General features: G+C 40.9%; 1 protein-coding gene and 1 long non-coding RNA gene across 43 annotated transcripts in view; one reads left to right on the top strand and one right to left on the bottom strand.

The window, feature by feature from the left end:
- LOC144507834 (nuclear receptor subfamily 2 group C member 1-A-like) overlaps positions 1-18,642 on the top strand; it is a 97,558-nt gene that overhangs the window by 67,603 nt on the left and 11,313 nt on the right. For 16 of the 42 annotated variants that reach the window (XM_078235204.1, XM_078235208.1, XM_078235203.1 and 13 more), the window contains 9 exons: positions 6,867-7,094; positions 7,655-7,739; positions 9,509-9,688; positions 9,783-9,930; positions 11,188-11,281; positions 11,380-11,564; positions 13,745-13,919; positions 17,490-17,611; positions 18,021-18,160. In XM_078235204.1, coding sequence (XP_078091330.1) covers positions 6,867-7,094; positions 7,655-7,739; positions 9,509-9,688; positions 9,783-9,930; positions 11,188-11,281; positions 11,380-11,564; positions 13,745-13,919; positions 17,490-17,611; positions 18,021-18,160 — 1,357 coding nt within the window. Of the gene's footprint in view, positions 1-875; positions 979-3,137; positions 3,309-6,384; positions 6,520-6,866; positions 7,095-7,654; positions 7,740-9,508; positions 9,689-9,782; positions 9,931-11,187; positions 11,282-11,379; positions 11,565-13,744; positions 13,920-17,489; positions 17,612-18,020; positions 18,161-18,642 lie in introns of all 42 variants that reach the window. The other 26 variants (XM_078235195.1, XM_078235194.1, XM_078235198.1 and 23 more) reach the window with 5 other exon arrangements.
- The window catches only part of LOC144507838 (uncharacterized), a 30,901-nt gene continuing 19,009 nt past the window's right edge, over positions 6,751-18,642 (bottom strand). The window contains exons 3-4 of the long non-coding RNA XR_013500148.1: positions 11,172-11,239; positions 6,751-8,181 (exon numbers count right to left, since the gene is read on the bottom strand). This is a non-coding gene — a long non-coding RNA (uncharacterized LOC144507838). The remainder of the gene's footprint in view (positions 8,182-11,171; positions 11,240-18,642) is intronic.

Consider the following 18,642-nt stretch of genomic DNA (forward strand, 5'->3'; position numbering starts at 1 on the left):
AAATTGTATTAAATCCCTCAAAGCATCACTTTATACATGGGCGGAATGGTGGCTCAGTGGTTAGCACTGATGCCTCACAGCGCCAGGGACCTTGGTTCAATTCCCGGCTCGAGTCACTGTCTATGCGGAGTTTGCATGTCCTCCCCATGTCTGCGTAGGTTTCCACCGGGTGCTCCAGTTTCCACCCACAATCCAAAAGATGTGCTGGTTAGGTGCATTGGCCATGCCAAATTCTCCTCGGTGTACCCGAACAGATGCCGGAGTGTGGCGACTAGGGGATTTTCACAGTAACTTCATTGCAGTGTTAATGTAAATCTACTTGTAACATAAATAAAACTTGTACTGAATCCATTTTCCAGAGGGGTTTATAGTATTGGAGTAGGTTTATTCATTAAACTCAGTAGGGAGCCTAGCTAAGCAGACATTAGAATTACCATTATTCAAGATGCTAGTTTTGGTGAGCAGCAATCCGCAACAAAAGAACTGAACTGAGAGAATTACACAGGATAGGGTTTTTTGTTTCCTCTCTCTATGTAAAAAGACAGTATGTACTGAGTGTTTGAGACTTGCATTTTTGAGGGGCAGAACAGATCTGCTTTTAGTTTTTTGACTACGGCCCCAAGCCCTTGACCTCCTCAACTAGTGGAGTTTCTATCTGTTCCCTTTGCTATCTTGAAACCTTAACTTCAGGCAGGCATTGTGATCGGTACGGGCTTGGAGGGCCGAAGGGCCTGTTCCAGTGCTGTACTTTTCTTTGTTCTTGTTCTTTAAAGAAAATTATCCTTAATCTTCTAGATCTCAGGAATATAACCCTAGTTTGTGTAATCTTTATAATTCATGACGTTTTGGTAAACCTATGCTGTGTTTCCTCAAAGGTCGTTATATCCTTCCTAAGGCCCACAGTTACTTGGAAAACTTCACAAGTGGTCTAATAGCTGAAACATGACTTCCGACCGGTCTTGTATTCTAGACCTCTAGGTATAACAGTCAGCACTCCATTGGCCTTTTTGATTACATTCTATACCTGTTGATGACATTTTGCTGATCTATGCACTGGAATCCCTCTGGGGTGCATTATCAACCCCTTTAATCAGATTTTAGCCTGATGTTTTAAGTTTCATTTTTTACTTTGTCTTTTGTTTCGTGCGTTTCCCTTTTTGGGGACTGCCCCTTTTGATTTGTCCCTCAGTTAATTTGGTTTAATTGTTTTGCCAAAAAGATTGGGTCCCCCTGAACCCTTTGGACTGCCAATGTTTCTTGCTTTTCACCTTTTAAAAACATCCTGTTCTAGTGTTTTTAGGCTTATCTTGAAATCCATTGCCACAATTTCACCTATTCATTAATCTGTCAATATCTCTGTAATTTTAGGCTTCTATCTATGTTGCTTATAATACCACCTATCTTTGTGCCATCGGCAAACTTGGATGTGTGGCTTTCCATCCCATTATCCAGATTTTAATGAATAAGTGAATAATAGAGACTTTAACACAAATCCTTGCTGGACACCCGGTCACATCTTGCCAAGTAGAGTACCTACTCATTATCCCTATTTTATGTCTACTTCTGCCCAGGCAATTTCCTGACCAGGTCAATAATTTGCTTTCAGTTCCACGAGCTTCAACTTTAGCTAACAATTTTTTGAGGGACTTTATCAAATATTATCAAATATCAAAAATTATAATAACATGCATGGGCATTCTGCTGTCCACTACTTTAGTCACCATTTTTTAAAAACAAAAGTTCAGTCAGATTCATTAGGCTTAAATCTATGCTGGCTCTCTGATCGTCTAAAAAATTTCAATGTGTTCAGTCACCCTAACTTTTTGATTTATTATTGTCACGTGTATACAGTGAAAAGTATTGTTTCTTGCGCTCGATAGAGAAGGAAAGGAGATGGTACAGAATGTAGTGTTACAGTCATAGCTAGGGTGTAAAGAAAGATCAACTAAATATATGGTAGGTCCGTTCAGAGGTCTGATGGCAGCAGGGAAGAAGCTGTTTTTGAGTCGGTTGGTACGTGACCTCCGACTTTTGTATCTTTTTCCTGACGGAACAAAGTGGAAGAGAGTATGGCCGGGGTGCATGGGGTCCTTGATTATGCTGGCTGCATTTCCGAGGCAGTGGGAAGTTTAGACAGAGCCAATGGACGGGAAGCTGGTGGTTTGTGTGATGGATTGGACTTCGTTCATGACCCTTTGTAGTTTCTTGTGGTCTGGACAGAGCAGGAGCCATACCAAGAAGTGATACATCCAGAAAGGATGTTTTCTATGGTGCATCTGTAAAAGTTGGTGAGAGTTGTAACTTTAATTGTAGACTCAAGTAGTTTTACAGCAACGGATGTTAGACTAATGCATCCCTAATCCCCTCGTTTCCCTTTGTCACCTTTCTTAAATAACGACGCACACAATTTTACAAACTAAAACTTGGTTTTTCAATCAAAAGAGCTTTGGAAGTTAGTAGTTAGGGCATGTGCTATGTTCCCATCTCCTTCTAAAATCCCTGGTCCCAGGGATTTGTTGCTCCTTAGGACCATGTTTTTCCATCATGGTTATCTAGCTTGTGATTTTGTTGCATGTCTTTGCCTAATTCATTGTAATTTTCCTCGGAAATCTGGCATGTTGACTTCTTCCTCTGAAGCAAAATAATTATTTATGTTCAACATTTCCTTATTTTCATTGACAACATCACTGTTGTCTATTATTAAGGGGTCCATATTCCTTCTGACCACCCTCTTTTTAATGTAATTGTAATTTTTTTGTGTGTTGGCTTTGATATCCATATTCTTTAAAAGATTTTTTTCATACTCCCCTTTTGTATTCTTCCTATCTCCTTTGCTGATGTTTGTACCTTTATTATTCCCAAGGATCTGTGCTATGATTTATATTGATTTGCAATTCAATCAACTTTTTCCTTACATTCAGGCATTTGGTCCATACACCCTAACCTGTCCTTCTCGTATGTTCTACCCAAACATTCTCCATTTTTCTCTCTCTTAATTACTACATGTTTTAGTTTTTCCTTTGCGGTGTTGAAAGCACGATTTCTAAGTCTAACTTTATTCTCTTGTTTGTTTTTAAGCTATTTGGAATCTTTTAGACTGACTAATTTAAGGTCCTTGTGTTTATCCTTTCCAATAGGGCCCTGGCCTCAGACAAGTTCAGGTGAAGTCTATCCCAATGACACAGTTCCTTCCTGTTCCTGTCCTGGTGTCAGTGTCCCATGAAATGGAACCCCCTCTTTCCCACATCACTACTTCAGGCACACGTTCACCTCCCTAATCTGAAGTGCCAGATTTGCTCATGGTTCGGGTAATAATGTAGAGATTGTAATCATCAAATCCTTATTCTTCTTTTGTTTAATTTAACTCCCGGTTCCTGTTATTCCCCAAACTATTGTCTACTTTTTTCCTTTGATGTTCGTCCCAACATGGACCCCAAGTAATGGATTCTTCCCCTCCCTCTCTGATATCCTTCCAAGCCAGGTCAAAATATCCTTCACCTTAGCTTCAAGTAGGCAACAAATCATGTGGGGCTCTCGAGTCCAGCTACAAAGGATGTTATCTATCAGTGACTTTGGAGCCAGAGAGATTTAGAACGGTAATATTCACTGCAGATGTATTTGCTCGGGACAAGTCTTGCTGTCTGCAAACTCCCACATACTGCAGCTCAGATATGTGACCTGCCTTGCCTTATTTTAATCTAAATTATTTATATTTAGATTTTAGTATTTTCTTTTCCTACACACTAACTTGCACTAAGCTACTGAATACCCACTACTTCAACTTCCATTACAATTGGAGGTTTTGAAAAACATAAAAAAACACTGCCACCCTGTGTGCAGAGTTCCCACTTGCAGCGAATTCCTGACGGTAGCACTCTGCTAATGATGCAATCAATTCTGTGAACATGCTGTACAGTGAGAAATGCTGTTTACTCATTTAGGGGCCAGTTTTTACTCAGCGCAGTCTGGAATCCTGACAATTACAGAAGTAGTGGTTAAAATACCAATTGCACAAGGTAAATTCAGCAGTTCCTTTGAAACGGTGTGTAAATTAAACTCCAGTGGTCTGGTTTATAAAGACACATTTCCACAATCTGCTTTCTGATTGGTCAAAACCTTAGATTAATAGAAGAAATACCCACTCTAAGCTCCATAACCACCTAACATCTGAAAAGTGGCAAATCTAGAATGATTGACAAGGAAAATATACCAATAAAACACAGTAGAAGCAGAACCCATCAAATATCTGCATGGAGGAGTCAGCAAAGATTTAATAGCTATTGTTATCATTAGTCATTGAGGCATTAACTAATGGGAATGATCCATAGGCATACCTAGTGCATATGGATAACATGTATGTGAATGCATATTCCAAAATGGTTTGCATTTATAATGTTGGATCTGTTCTATTCATTGAGCACAATGGGAGGCCCAGCTAAGCAGGTGTAAGGGATTGCTATGGTTCCCACACTAAACGGGGAAAGGCTCCTTGTTTGAGGTGATGGTTTTCACCATCAGCCTAGTGAGTCACTCAACAGGGAACTGAAGGAGGTGTCATTCCTCTGTGACGTCTTTCAACTCTCTGCTACTCCTTTTTGGCTTCTTCCATATTCTCGATTTTAATTACTTCCCCCATTAATGGCTGTGTCTTCAGTTACATCAGCTCTAAACTCTGGAATTACCTCCTGAACTTTTCTACCTCGTCCCTCCTTTCTCCTCCTCATTGATCCTTAAATGTTTAGCCAAGCTTTTGGCCACCTGGTTTAATATCTCATTGTGGCTTGCTGTCTAATTTAGTTTGATAATGGTCCTTTGAAACATCTTAGAATGGTGTTATCTCAATGCAAGTTCTTATTTCTCACACGGGATTTGATAAAAGTTTGCATGCCACTTTAGATGAAGCTTAAGGCTAATAAGTATTATGGTAAATTTGGTTATTGAGAATTTGTGGGCAATAGAAAGTAGACAGTAATGATAAAACTGGAAAAGTTCCTGGAGTAGTAAGTGACTAGCATCTGTTTTGAGTTGATCATGTTTAACACCAGGATGGCATGAGGGTGTGACTTTTATGACCACTTTAGAATGACTTTCTAAATGTGCTTGTGAAGGTGTCTTCCGTTGGCTATTTTTAGTGAAGTAGGAGCACTCTGGAAGATTCCAGAAACAAAAAACTGAAGTAATCTGCTGAAATGTGATTTATAATGTCACTGTGCAAAGGGGATGCTCATCCCTCTGTAATACCACATATAGTGCTGTATCTGGTGACAAGCATAGAGGTGAAACATTGGGATAATGACATGAAAAAGAACTAGAGAAAAGAATAAAAAAGCTTAGAAAGGATAGATTTAATGTGGCTAATGGATATTGGAATAAAAGAAGTGAACTATGTGTGTTATGAAGGAATGCCTAATGGAAAAGCACGTAAAGAACCTTGATGGGATTGGTGACTAAACATGGAAGTTATCCAGTCATTGCAAAACTGTCATAAGCAAGGGTCATCAAGTACTGGGGCATTCAGGTTTATACATATTACCCTACAGCTTAAAACATGGTTGTCGGAGAATATTTGGGTGCTCTGTACACTTCTGGGGGCCATACCTCAGAAATAACAGTGATATTTTGATGAGGAGCAACATGCTGTGTTGGCAATATAAAGATCTAATTTACAAAGAGGCTTGTAGAAGCAGATTTATTTTCTGGGTCACTGAGAGGTATGAATCTGTGTTTGCAAGTAGCATATTTATTTTGGATGATGAGTGTGGCATTAGAAAACACAGCTATAAGAATAATAAATATCAAGTATATGGAAATTATACAGTTTTTGTATGGTGTAGTAAATTTCTGGAACGGCCAAGACAGCTGATGTACCCAATAAAAAACAAACTGATCATGGGAATGGAAGCAAGAGTTATGTCAGAGCTATTTGTTGCACAAATGAAATCCACCTTGTTTAACATGTGCTGATTAAAACAAGAAACGAATATGTTTGGTGATATATCTCTTCACATTCTTCTACTGAGTCAATAAAATTATTTTGATACACAAGGCCTTGCTGATTTGAACTTGTGTTTTAGCCAGGAAGTGGTATGCAACGCAACCTGGCTCCAATTCACCTTCTGTGCTATTATATACAACAGTTACAATAGTGGAGCCATTTGAAATTCAGGCTCCCTCACTCCCAGCTGAGCAGGGAAATGTGATAAATAAGGCACCAATGAGAAACTGAATAAAAGAGAGCGAATGTGATAGAAATGCTGAGCTCAAATCATCATTAAAAGTTCACTTTAATTGCTATGGACAGGGATGCTTTACTAAAAGAATATATAGTTTGAAGTTAGATCTGCTATTTTTATTATTGTATATTTCCTGGCAACTTCCTCACAGGTCTCCCACTCTCAAGGGACATTATCTACTGTAGCTCCAGGAGCTGTAATAGGACGACCAATAATGACCAGTACCCCACAGAGGATTCAGATTGTTCCTGCAGACCCTGGTGTCACAGTAGCTCAGCGCATTCAGGTAGAATTTCTCTTACTAAATTTGGTCAAAATAGCCTAACAGTTGCATGTACTTGAGCATTAAAACCTGCTCCATCCATACTATTTTCAGCCTTTACAAAGGAGTAGCTCTATGTAAGCAGATTTTAAAAGTCTGGTTTCCCTCCTCATGTAGGTAGTTATTGGTCCATGTAGTGTCTACCCCCCTGCATTGTGTTAGCATTTTTAAAAATACATTACTATTTGTCACATTGGTTTCTGATATCTTTTAATTACTTACAGACCTTAAAATTGCAGCATTATACTTGGTTTATCCCATTTTATCATTTGACAGATGTCAGCTACTAAACGATACATTTTTATTTGTAGATTGTAACTGATCAGCAGACAGGCCAGAAGATTCAAATTGTCACCTCGATGGATCATGGTGCAAGCAAGCAGTTCATCTTGACAAATTCAGATGGTACAGCATCAAACAAAGTGATTTTAGCTCGACCTGATTCGGGACAGGGAAAAGTCATCCTGGCCACACCTGATTCTGCAGGTCTCAACCAACTCATTTTTACATCTCCTGATGGATCAGCACAGCATATACAGGTACAGAGAATGTACATTGGACATGCACAGATTATTGCAGCCTCTGTTATTAGAAAATTGCATGTATGTGGCTGTCAGTGAATTAAAATGATACAATTATCCTCTTTTACTCAACTTTTTGCTTTCTTTTGAATTTATTTTTGGGATGTCTTTCGGACAAGAATGTTCTGGCATTGTCAACAATTCCGGTCCATTTCAAGTTGCCTTGAGAAGGTTTTGGTGGGCTGCCTTCTTGACTCCATTAAAGAGCCATGGTAAAGCCTGCTCCGGAGTTCAATACGTTCCTGGCCCGCTAATGCCCCTACTGTTTGCAGGAACTAAGTTGAGGAAAATTACCTACAATGTTCAAAACCAGTGAATGATTCCAGTTGGAATTTCTGCAGGAGTTTCCCCAGTCCCCTGTCTTAACTTGGGCCAAACTCCCATGTTTTTCCAGACCGTCCGCTAAAATTAATGACAGGAAATCTGGTGAATGCCATCATAATGTCGAGCTCTTCAAGCTTTTACTGTATTGAATTTTGAGGAAAAAAGAACATGAATTTGTATTTCTGCCTTCGTAGATTGTGACTGATGCTGTTTCAGGAGAGCAGAGTGCAGTCAAACCGCCGCTGGAGTTTTGTGTCGTTTGTGGGGACAGGGCTTCAGGTAAGAAAATGCTTTTTTAATCTCTGATTAATATTTTAAAAACTGGTTTGAGCTGGCTTTTGATTACACTGAAGTAATACTTTTAACTTGCATTTTGTGACTATGCAATAATTTTAATTGCACACAACTCTTTCTCTTAAGGCAGATGGAAATGTGACATTCTAAATCTGGAGACTTGCCCAGCTCCTCAATTTGTTCATTCCTGTTCATTTTTAATAGCCATATTGAATATCTATAATATAACAGTCTGTCCGTGGTTGACCAGTGTTCCATCATATGTTCTGAGAGATCCAATTGGTCTTTCTGACCCAAATTCTCATCATCAGTCCCATATTCTTCTTTGACTGGGTTGTGGACCAATGAGGTGGGAAATATGGTAACAGCCTTTAGGAAAGAGAGCATTCGGATTTGAGATTGTGTCTGTTGGCAAGCAGTCAGCTTTCTGGAAGAGTCAAATAGTCAACAATGTTAAGTGTGCAAAGCAACAACAAATTATACAGTGCGTTTAACATTCCGAAACATCCCAAGATGCATTATAAAACCCAAGTATGACACCAAGTCACATAAAGAGATATTAGGTCAGAAAATCAAAGGCTTGATTAAAGAAGTCAGGTTTCTAAGAAGTCTCTTAAAGGAGGAAAGTGAGGTACAAAAGCAGAAAGACGTAGGAAGGAAATTCAAAAAGCTACAGGTCAAGGCAAGTGAAGGCATTGCTGGAACATTGATAATTGGGAATGCAGAAGAGGTCAGAATTAGAGGAGCACAGATATCTCGGAGAGTTGAGGGTTTAAAAGAGATTGGAGAGATAGGGGAGGCCATGGAAGAATTTAAAAACAAGGGTGAGAACTTTGAAATCAAGACTTTGCATATCAGCAAACACTCAAATAATACGAGAACAGGAATGGCTGAAAGTTGAGCCATAAGCAGAAGATTTTTGGATGACCTCAAGTTTACGGTGACAGCATGTGGGAGTCTAGAGGAAACAATGACATGGATGAGGGTTTCAGTAGTAGATGAGCTGAGTCAGGGAAAGTTGAATGATGATGCACTTGAGGAAGTGGAAGTGCCTGGTCATGATGGTGTGGATATGAGGTCGAAGTTCATTTCAGTATCAAATGTGACTGACTTAAATCTCAAACTGTTGCCAAAAAGAGGGATGGAGTCTGACGCAGGGACTGAAAACAATGACTTTATTCTCCCCAATATTCGAGGAGACATGAAGGGAAGGAGATTAGAGAGAGGCCACAAAATGATAGGTTCCAAAGAATTAGAGGGGAAAGAGTTGGGGGTAACAATTGAAGGAACACTTTATTTTTGGCTGTTGTGTTTTTCAGCTAAGTTTCAGGACTGTTGATTGCAATACTGATTATGTACTGCCCATTCAAGAACTCAATATGAATATAATTAGCTATCCAGAAGATCTGTGGCTATCATGATCCCTTTTCAGCTAATGATCATAGCATTTTACTTGACCTCTTAATTTTATCATCTGCTTGACAACTTATGGTTGGATCAACAGCTCCCTCTACTTTAGAACTCTGGACTTTCTGTGCTTGGGGTCCCAGTTCTGCTTGAGCTCAGGTTTACATTTATCTGAAGCTGATTGAGGAGTTTAACACTTCTTTTCCTAATATCTGCTACAGTATTTCTTGTGGAAAATTGCAAATGCTTGGCATTGCTAACGATGTAGTAATTGTTTTCCTCCACCATATTCTAGCTTATGATTTTGTACTGGGATGTTAGTCTTTTGTTCTTTCCATACTTTATAGGGCGCCACTATGGAGCAGTGAGCTGTGAAGGCTGTAAAGGCTTCTTCAAAAGAAGCATTAGAAAAAACCTGGTGTATCTCTGCAGAGGTTCGAAGGACTGTGTCATTAACAAACACCACAGAAACCGCTGCCAGTATTGCCGACTCCAGAGGTGCCTGGCACTAGGGATGAAGCAGGACTGTAAGTGAAAGACTGTGCCTCCAAATGGTTTGAGCGCTTTCACAAATTAAGAGTGACTGTATAAACCTTTGTGATTCTGTTTGCTTTTCAATAGCTGTTCAGTGTGAGCGGAAACCAATTGAAGTTTCGCGAGAAAAGTCTGCAAACTGTGCAGCCTCGACTGAAAAGATTTACATCAGGAAGGATTTGCGGAGTCCTTTAGCTGCAACACCCACCTTCGTAACAGACAAAGAAAGTGCAAGGTACCATTTCAATTATACAAACTTATAAAGTGTGTTAATTCTTGAAAAGACACCACAGTGCCTGCACCAGTCCAGTTTAACCACTCAGAAGTCAAAAATTGGTCTGGGGCAGAGTTTCAGATTTGAAAAAATAACTGTGCCTTTATTAACATGAGGCACCGGACTGTGGCGACTAGGGGAATTTCACAGTAACTTCATTACAGTGTAATGTAAGCTGTACTTGTGACTAAAATAAACTTTAACTTTAATGTATGAGGTTAGAGTACTGCTTGCAGAATTAAAGATGATCCTGTGGATAAGACCTCTTTAGGGAAGACATTTGTAATAATCAGTCAATGCAGAGACGTGCACAGGCTCATTGACTAGAATCATACACCTGCTACCGTTGATCTTTCTAATTCCTGCACAAAGCGTACATTAAATTCAAAAATATCAGCATCCCATTTTGAAACGCACAATTATAACAGTTTTATTCTTGTGTATGATCAGAAGACACAAAACCGATAATTCATGAGAATACTCGCAGAAACTAGCCAATTCATTCAGAGGTAATAAAACCAGGAAATGCAGCAAGTACTTAGCAAGTAGGCAGCTTCTCTGATGAAAGGTTATTGACTTGAATTTTAACCCTGCTGCTCTCTCCAGAGGTGCTGCCCGACCTGCTGAGTATTTCCAGAATTTCTCTTTCCATTTCAGATTTCCAGTATCCACAATGTTTTGCTTTTGTAACATATTCAGAGAACCCAGCTACCCAAGTGTTGGGGAAAGGGTACTGTATTCCCTGGTATTCGCTCTGTGGGTCTGTAACTGCATGGTGGCACAGTGGTTAGCACTGCTGCTTCACAGTGCCAGGGCCCTGGGTTTGATTCCCGGCTTGGGCCACTGCCTGTGTAGAGTCTGCACGTTCTCCCTGTGTCTGTGTGGGTTTCCCCAAGTGCTCCGGTTTCCTCCCACAGTCTAAAGACATGCTGGTTAGGTGAATTGGCAATGCTAAATTCTCCCTCAGTGTACCCGAACAAGCGCCAGAGTGTGGTGACTAGGGGGTTTTCACAGTACCTACATCGCAGAGACTTGTGAATACTTGTGACCGATAAATAAACTTTAAAAACTTTAACTGGTGCTGGTGACGGGGAGAGTTCCAGTAATGGTGAAGTGGAGGTGGTTGGGAAGGAATTTAATAGATTGACTGCTGAAGGGAGCCGACTATGTAAGTGTTTATTGTTGCATGTGCAGGTACTCACCCTTTCTTTCAAACAGGCCTGCAGGTCTTCTGGAACCTGGAATGCTGGTTAACATTCAACAGCCACTGCTGAAGACAGAGAGTACTATGTTACTTACAGCTGAGAACAAGGTAGGATATTGGTCCAGTTTACTCAGTAAATTCCATGGTATCCTGGAAGTTAAATATTCAGATCAACAAACCTTCATAACCTGCTCTTGTCATTACAGGCTGAAACCTGTCAAGGTGATTTGAGCACTCTTGCAAATGTTGTAACATCACTTGCAAACTTGAGCAAATCCAAGGATCTGTCCCAAAGTAGTGCTGATTTATCGGGGATTGATGCTTTGAGCAATGGAGATGCTTCTTTATCAGAAATGCAACAAGATGATCAGTCTGCCAGTGATATTACAAGGTAACTATCATTTGATGAGTCGTAACAAACACTGAAGCAGCTTAAAAATAAAAACAACATGCTGGAAATACTCTGCAGCTTAGACACCATCTGTGCAGAGAAGCAGAGTTAACATTTCAGGTCAACATCCTTTCATCAGAGCTGGAAAACTAACAACTTTTAAGCAAGTAGAGAGGCAGAGTAAGTGGGGAAAGGGGAGGAAAGAAGTAAAAAGGGAGAAGAGATGAATTGACAAAGGGATGATCGTGCAAGACAAAAGGAGATAATAGAGTGAGACAAACAAAAGCTGGGTCTCGAGTTTTAAGTGACAACAATAGAATCATTTCTAACAGGTGCTGTCTGTAAAAATGGTTATAAAATGTGGTTATGATCTAAAACTATCGAACTCGCATTGAGTCTGGCAGGTTGTAAAGTACCTAATCAAAAAACTGAGAGGTTGTTCCATGATCTTTCCTTAAGTTTCATTGGACAAACGTAGGAGACCGAGGACAAGAGGGGTCAGAAAGGGATGCTTGTTTCATTTTGGAAATCCTGTAACCTTTTTAAACTGCATGTACAGCTCAGCTTTCTGTAGTTACCATTCATTCACAGTTTGGTAATAACCAAAAGGCCTTTGACAAGGTGCCTCACGGGAGACTGCTGAGTAAAATAAGGGCCCATGGTATTCGAGGCAAGGTACTAACATGGATTGACGATTGGCTGTCAGACAGAAGGCAGAGAGTTGGGATAAAAGGTTCTTTCTCAGAATGGCAACCGGTGACAAGTGGTGTCCCGCAGGGTTCAGTGTTGGGGCCACAGCTGTTCTCTTTATATATTAACGATCTAGATGACGGGACTGGGAGCATTCTGGCCAAGTTTGCCGATGATACAAAGATAGGTGGAGGGGCAGGTAGTATTGAGGAGGTGGGGAGGCTGCAGAAAGATTTAGACAGTTTAGGAGAGTGGTCCAAGAAGTGGCTGATGAAATTCAACGTGGGCAAGTGCGAGGTCGTACACTTTGGAAAAAAGAATAGAGGCATGGACTATTTTCTAAACGGTGACAAAATTCATAATGCTAAAGTGCAAAGGGACTTGGGAGTCCTAGTCCAGGATTCTCTAAAGGTAAACTTGCAGGTTGAGTCCGTAATTAAGAAAGCAAATGTAATGTTGTCATTTATCTCAAGAGGCTTGGAATACAAAAGCAGGGATGTACTTCTGAGGCTTTATAAAGCACTGGTTAGGCCCCATTTGGAGTACTGTGAGCAATTTTGGGCCCCACACCTCAGGAAGGACATACTGGCACTGGAGCGGGTCCAGCGGAGATTCACACGGATGATCCCAGGAATGGTAGGCCTGACATACGATGAACGTCTGAGGATCGTGGGATTATATTCATTGGAGTTTAGGAGGTTGAGGGGAGATCTGATAGAAACTTACAAGATAATGAACGGCTTAGATAGGATGGACGTAGGGAAGTTGTTTCCATTAACAGGGGAGACTAGGACGCGGGGGCACAGCCTTAGAATAAAAGGGAGTCACTTTAGAACAGAGATGAGGAGAAATTTCTTCAGCCAGAGAGTGGTGGGTCTGTGGAATTCATTGCCACAGAGGGCTGTGGAGGCCGAGACGTTGAGCGTCTTCAAGACAGAAATTGATAAATTCTTGATTTCTCGAGGAATTAAGGGCTATGGGGAGAGAGCGGGTAAATGGAGTTGAAATCAACCATGATTGAATGGTGGAGTGGACTCGATGGGCCGAATGGCCTTACTTCCGCTCCTATGTCTTATGGTCTTATGGTCTAACTTGAAAGTAGTTCAGTCATCTCACTCGGACATTATTCCGTCGTATAACATATGGTTTACAAAAACTCATCAAACTTCCCTTCCTTTTACTACAAACAAAAAGGCAATTAATTTTTAATGTTTAATGTAAGTGAACATTATTTTTTGTCCTGGAAATAGTAAAAAAAGAAACTATCTAAGATCTGCCCCACAGATTTCACTATCAAGCTTAAGTTCTACTGGTGAAATATAGACTTCATAAAGTTAATTGCAGCACTGAAACATCAGCCTTTTCAATCAATTGAATTGTTCCAAGTCTTCCTTGTATTATCAACCTCATGACATCAGTAAAGTGGAAGTGTGACTGCGAAAGTTACTTTGATAAAACATGCTTGTGTTTTCTGACTGTTGGTATTTCAGGGCGTTTGATACACTCGCCAAAGCACTAAACCCCGCAGAGGGACAAGCTGTCCAGAACTCGGCAGAATGCATGGATACTTCTGGTGCCAATATCCAGCTAATTAGTGGAGAGCAGTCCCTTCCTGTTGTTGAGATTGAGGGGCCTCTTCTCAGTGATGTGCATGTCGCTTTCAAGGTATGGGTCATGTGCATTCCATGTTCAAGTTATTCTGACCTGGCACTTACACAGCTTTGTGTTTTATAAGCTTCTAATGGGTATGTTACAATACATTTCCTGAATTTTATATGGAAAGTTTTATGACACCTTTTGCGTTTTTATGACTTGTACAATGGAATTCCAAACTATTCCTTTAGAGTTCTCTGTCCTATTGTGTACTTCCATTTGAATGCAGTAATAAAGATGGAACTCACTTATGGATGTAGTGACTGAGGTGAATAGCAGATGCATTTGAGGGGAAGCTAGATGAACACATGAGGGAGAAATATACTGATCAGGTTAGATTTAGTAAGGTAGAAGGAGGTTGATGTGGCCTGCCTCCATGTTGTAAATTGCAGTGTAATACAATGTGATGGTAAGAATAACCTGTGTTTACATTGCACCTCTAAGTAGAAAAATGATCCAAAATCCTGCACAGAGATATAAAGGGAAAGAAAATTGTCACTCAGCCAAAGAAGATTATGTGCTCAGGTCTCTATAATGGGACTTGAACTCACCTTCTGACTCGGAATCAAGAGTTCCACCACTGAGCCATGGCTGACTCTTAAGGATTCATCTGAATTTGTGTCAACTGAAAGCTCAGATCAATCCCACTTGAGCCCCCCGAAATGGCTGCAGTCATTCCCACAGCAGCATTTTGATCCTGGATCTTTGATCCTGCCTTAATGTACCAGAGTTATAGCTTCCATTGGAGCCAAAGACCAAAAAGAGCCTCCAGGCTCTCTTGGTGGAACAGATGGATGCAGCTTCTCATTCCAGGAGCCTGATTGCAATGAGCACTGCTATTGTGCATTTACAGGCACAATGTATCTTGACCAAGTGTATTTAAAATACCGACTCCCAGCTCTCCGCTCTGAATTAGGGACAGAATTAGTGTCTGTGGCTACAGGAATCTGATATTCACACCAAGTCAATCTTCTAGCAGTGCAACAGAGATGCCAGAACTTCAGCACAGAAGCTTTAAGCACTCCTGGATTATTAAAATTTACTAATCATTAGAGAAAAACAGTCTGGATATTCATAATCTAGTAACCTAGTTAATTCTTGCTGGATTTTCATGATCTGCACATTCTTTTTGTGTATAATAGGGTCGCGGTCTCTAGATTTAATGGTCTCAAATGGTTCCAAAGTTTAATGTTTAAGATTTTAAAAACTGTTTTCACATGTCAGGAATTGTGAATTGCATGATCATTTATCTTCTAATTTGTTTTTAAGGGAATAATCATCGTCTTTGTGATTTAATTTGTATCCATTTATTCCACCTCCTTGGGGTGAATTTTCCTGTTCCGCGCACATGGGAATCATAGCGGGTGAGGATCGGACCATGGAAAGGTCTGTTGACCTCAGACAGGATTTTCTGGTTTCGGGGTCAAACATAGACAAGAAATCTCCTGATTACCTTTGACTGCACACCTCGCTGTCCCTCCCTCCCTCAGCTGATGAATCAGTATCCATCTGTGTTGAACATCAATTGGGAGAAGCACTGAGGATGGCAAGGGCGGGCATAAGATGTACTCTGGGTGGGGACTTCAATGTCCATTACCCTCCTACATTCAGTTGTGATGAGTGTTGGACAATTAAACAACTAACAGCAGGAGGAGACTCCACAAATATCCCCATCCTCAAGTATGAGAGAGGCTAGCAGATTAGTGCAAAAGTCGAGCCTGAAGCATTTGCTCCCATTTTAAATCAGAAGTGCAGATGATCTATCCCGGCCTCCTCCGATGTCCCCAGCATCACGGATGCCAGTTTTCAGCCTATATGATTAATTAGATGTGACATCAGGAAACGATTGAAGGAGAGCGATGGGCCCTGACAACATTTCAGCATTGGTACTAAAGACTTGTGCTCTAGAACAAGCTGCATCCCTCGTCAAGCTGTTCAAGCATAGCTACAATGCTAACTTACGCCCAGTTACGTCCTGTCCACAAAAAGCAGGAGAAATCCAACCCAACCAATTGCCACCCCATCAGTCTACTCTCAATCATCAACAGTACAATGAAGCAGCATTTCCTCAACAATAGCTTCTTCACCAACACTCAGTTTGATGAGTGACCAGGGCCTGACCTCATTACAACCTTAGTCCAAATATGGACAAAAGAGCTCAACACAGCCCTTGACATTAATGCAGCATTTGTGCTACCAAGGATTCCTAGTAAAATTGAAGTTAATGGGAGTTGGGGGGCAAACACTTCACCGGTTGGAGTCATTCCTGGCACAAAGTAAGATGGTTGTGTTTGTTGAAGGTCAAACATCTCAGTCCCCAGGACATCACTGCAGGAGTTCCTCATGGTAGTGTCCTCGGCCCAACCATCTTCAGCTGCTTCATCAATGACCTTCCCTCCGTCATAAGATTGGAAGTGTGGATTTTCACTGATGATTGCGCAATGCACATTCATGACTCCTTAGATACTGAAGCAGTCCATGTCCATATGCAGCAGGACCTGGGCCATATTCAGGCTTGGCCATATAAGTGGCAAGTAACATCTGCACCACACAAGTGCCAGGCAATGACCATCTCCAGCAAGAGAAATTTTAGCAAATCCCCTTTACATTTAAAGGCATTGCCATCACTGAATCCACCACAATCAACATCCTGCGAGTTACCATTGACCAGAAAATGAACTGGACCAACCATTTAAATACTGTGGCCACAAGAGCAGGTCAGAGGCTGGTAATTTTGGGGTGAGTAACTCACCACCTGACTCCCCAAAGCCTGTCCACCATCTACAGGGCACAAGTCAGGAATGCTTTCCACTTGCCTGGATGAGTGCAGCTCCAATAACATTCAAGAAGTTTGACACCATCTAGGACAAAGCAGCCTGCTGGATTGGCACCACTTCCACCATCTTAAATATTAGTTCTCTCCACAACCAATGCACAGTTGCCGCTGTGTGTACCATCTGCAAAATGCACTGCAGCACCTCACCTAAGCTCCTTCGACAGCATCTTCCATACCCTCAACCTCTACTACACAGAAGGACCAGAGCAGCAGACACAAGCTCCCCATCAAGCCACACGCCATCCTGATTTAGAATTATATCACCATTCCTTCAATGTCGTTGGGTCGAAATCCTGAAACTGTCTCCCTAACAGCACTGTGGATGTACCTGCAGCACTTGAATGCAGCAGTTCAAGAGGACAGTTCACTACCACCAGCTTCTCAAGGGCAATTGGGGATGGGCAATAAATAAATACTGGCCTTTCTAGCGGCGTTCACATCCCATTAAATAATAAAGAAAAGACTCTGAGGCCGATGGTCCTGTCTGTTATATTTTGTGTACTTGTGGTTGTGTCACCTTTTAGGTAATGCTTCAGAAGAAAATGAAATAAAAGCTAAAGACTGTCAAATCAAGATATAATATGACTAGCGTAAATGATGTAGTTGATTCAAATGCCCATTTAAATATCTCATTGAGTAGTAAACGAAGCAAAGACAGAACAAGGATGGTATGATATCACCAACTGCAAACTGTTAAAAAGGTTTTCTAACCATCAGTTTTCTTGATATTAATTTTCCACCTGCAGCTAACTATGCCATCGCCTATGCCAGAATACCTGAATGTGCACTACATCTGCGAGTCTGCATCAAGACTTTTGTTCCTTTCCATGCACTGGGCAAGGTCTATTCCAGCCTTCCAGGCTCTCGGGTTAGTCATTTATTGATAACTGTTTGGTATTGGGGGGGAAAAGAAGCTTCTTACAGAGTGATGAGGAACAGACACAATTAAAGGTTTAAGTAGGCTTTTGGAGGTGGCAACCTGAAGAGAAGTCAGGGCAGAGCTGTGGAGGGCCGGCCTGCAATATCTTACTGTGGCCACAAGTGGTGGAGTGGAGATAATAGAGAATGAGTTGCTGAAGAGTGACCTGCAATCATGGGATCCACGCTGGGATATTCCAATCTGTAAAGATCAGGGACACGTTTATCCAATGGGCCAACAGATTCAGTTGTACTTTACTTACTGCTGCATTTCTATAATTTTGTCAGAAGGTTTTAGTTCTTTGTCACCTCTTTATTTTATGTTTAAGAATTTTAACTAGTCTACCTACTTCCCACAGACCAGACAATAATACTGCTTTGGTACGCGCTTGTTGGAATGAACTCTTTACGCTTGGTCTGGCCCAGTGTTCTCAAGTGATGAATTTATCGACCATACTCACAGCAATTGTCAACCACCTGCAAACAAGTCTCCAGCAAGGTAGGCAGAGAACTGTTCTTCAAAGTTTGATGAGAGTATGTGATAGTATAATTGAGATACTTCATTTACTGTACTACTGATAATAAAGGAAAGAAACACTTGCTCATAGGGTTGAGAAAAAGTCTGCACAAATGCAAAGAATAGTGGAAACTGAAACTTAACTGATGGAACAGAAAAGCAATAACAAATGTAGCAAGAATCGCAAAAAGTAATTAAGAAAATAAATTTGTGAGACATCACGTAGATGAAGGAATAGAGTTGTATGTTCATGATTGCTACGACATTAAGTTTGGTGGTAAATAGTGTAGATGGGAACAAAGTTGTAAAGGGGCATTGATAGTTTAAGTGCGAGTGTAAAACTGTGCAAATGTATTCAGCATAGAGAAGAGGCACCCGCTTTGGAACCAAGAAAGATCAGTATTTTCTAAATAGTGAGAAACTAAGAACGGGAGCAGAGAGATTTTGGGGCCCGTGTGCGTAAA

The sequence above is a fragment of the Mustelus asterias genome, chromosome 19 (genome assembly GCF_964213995.1).
Source record: "Mustelus asterias chromosome 19, sMusAst1.hap1.1, whole genome shotgun sequence".
In the NCBI taxonomy this organism is placed as follows: domain Eukaryota; kingdom Metazoa; phylum Chordata; class Chondrichthyes; order Carcharhiniformes; family Triakidae; genus Mustelus; species Mustelus asterias.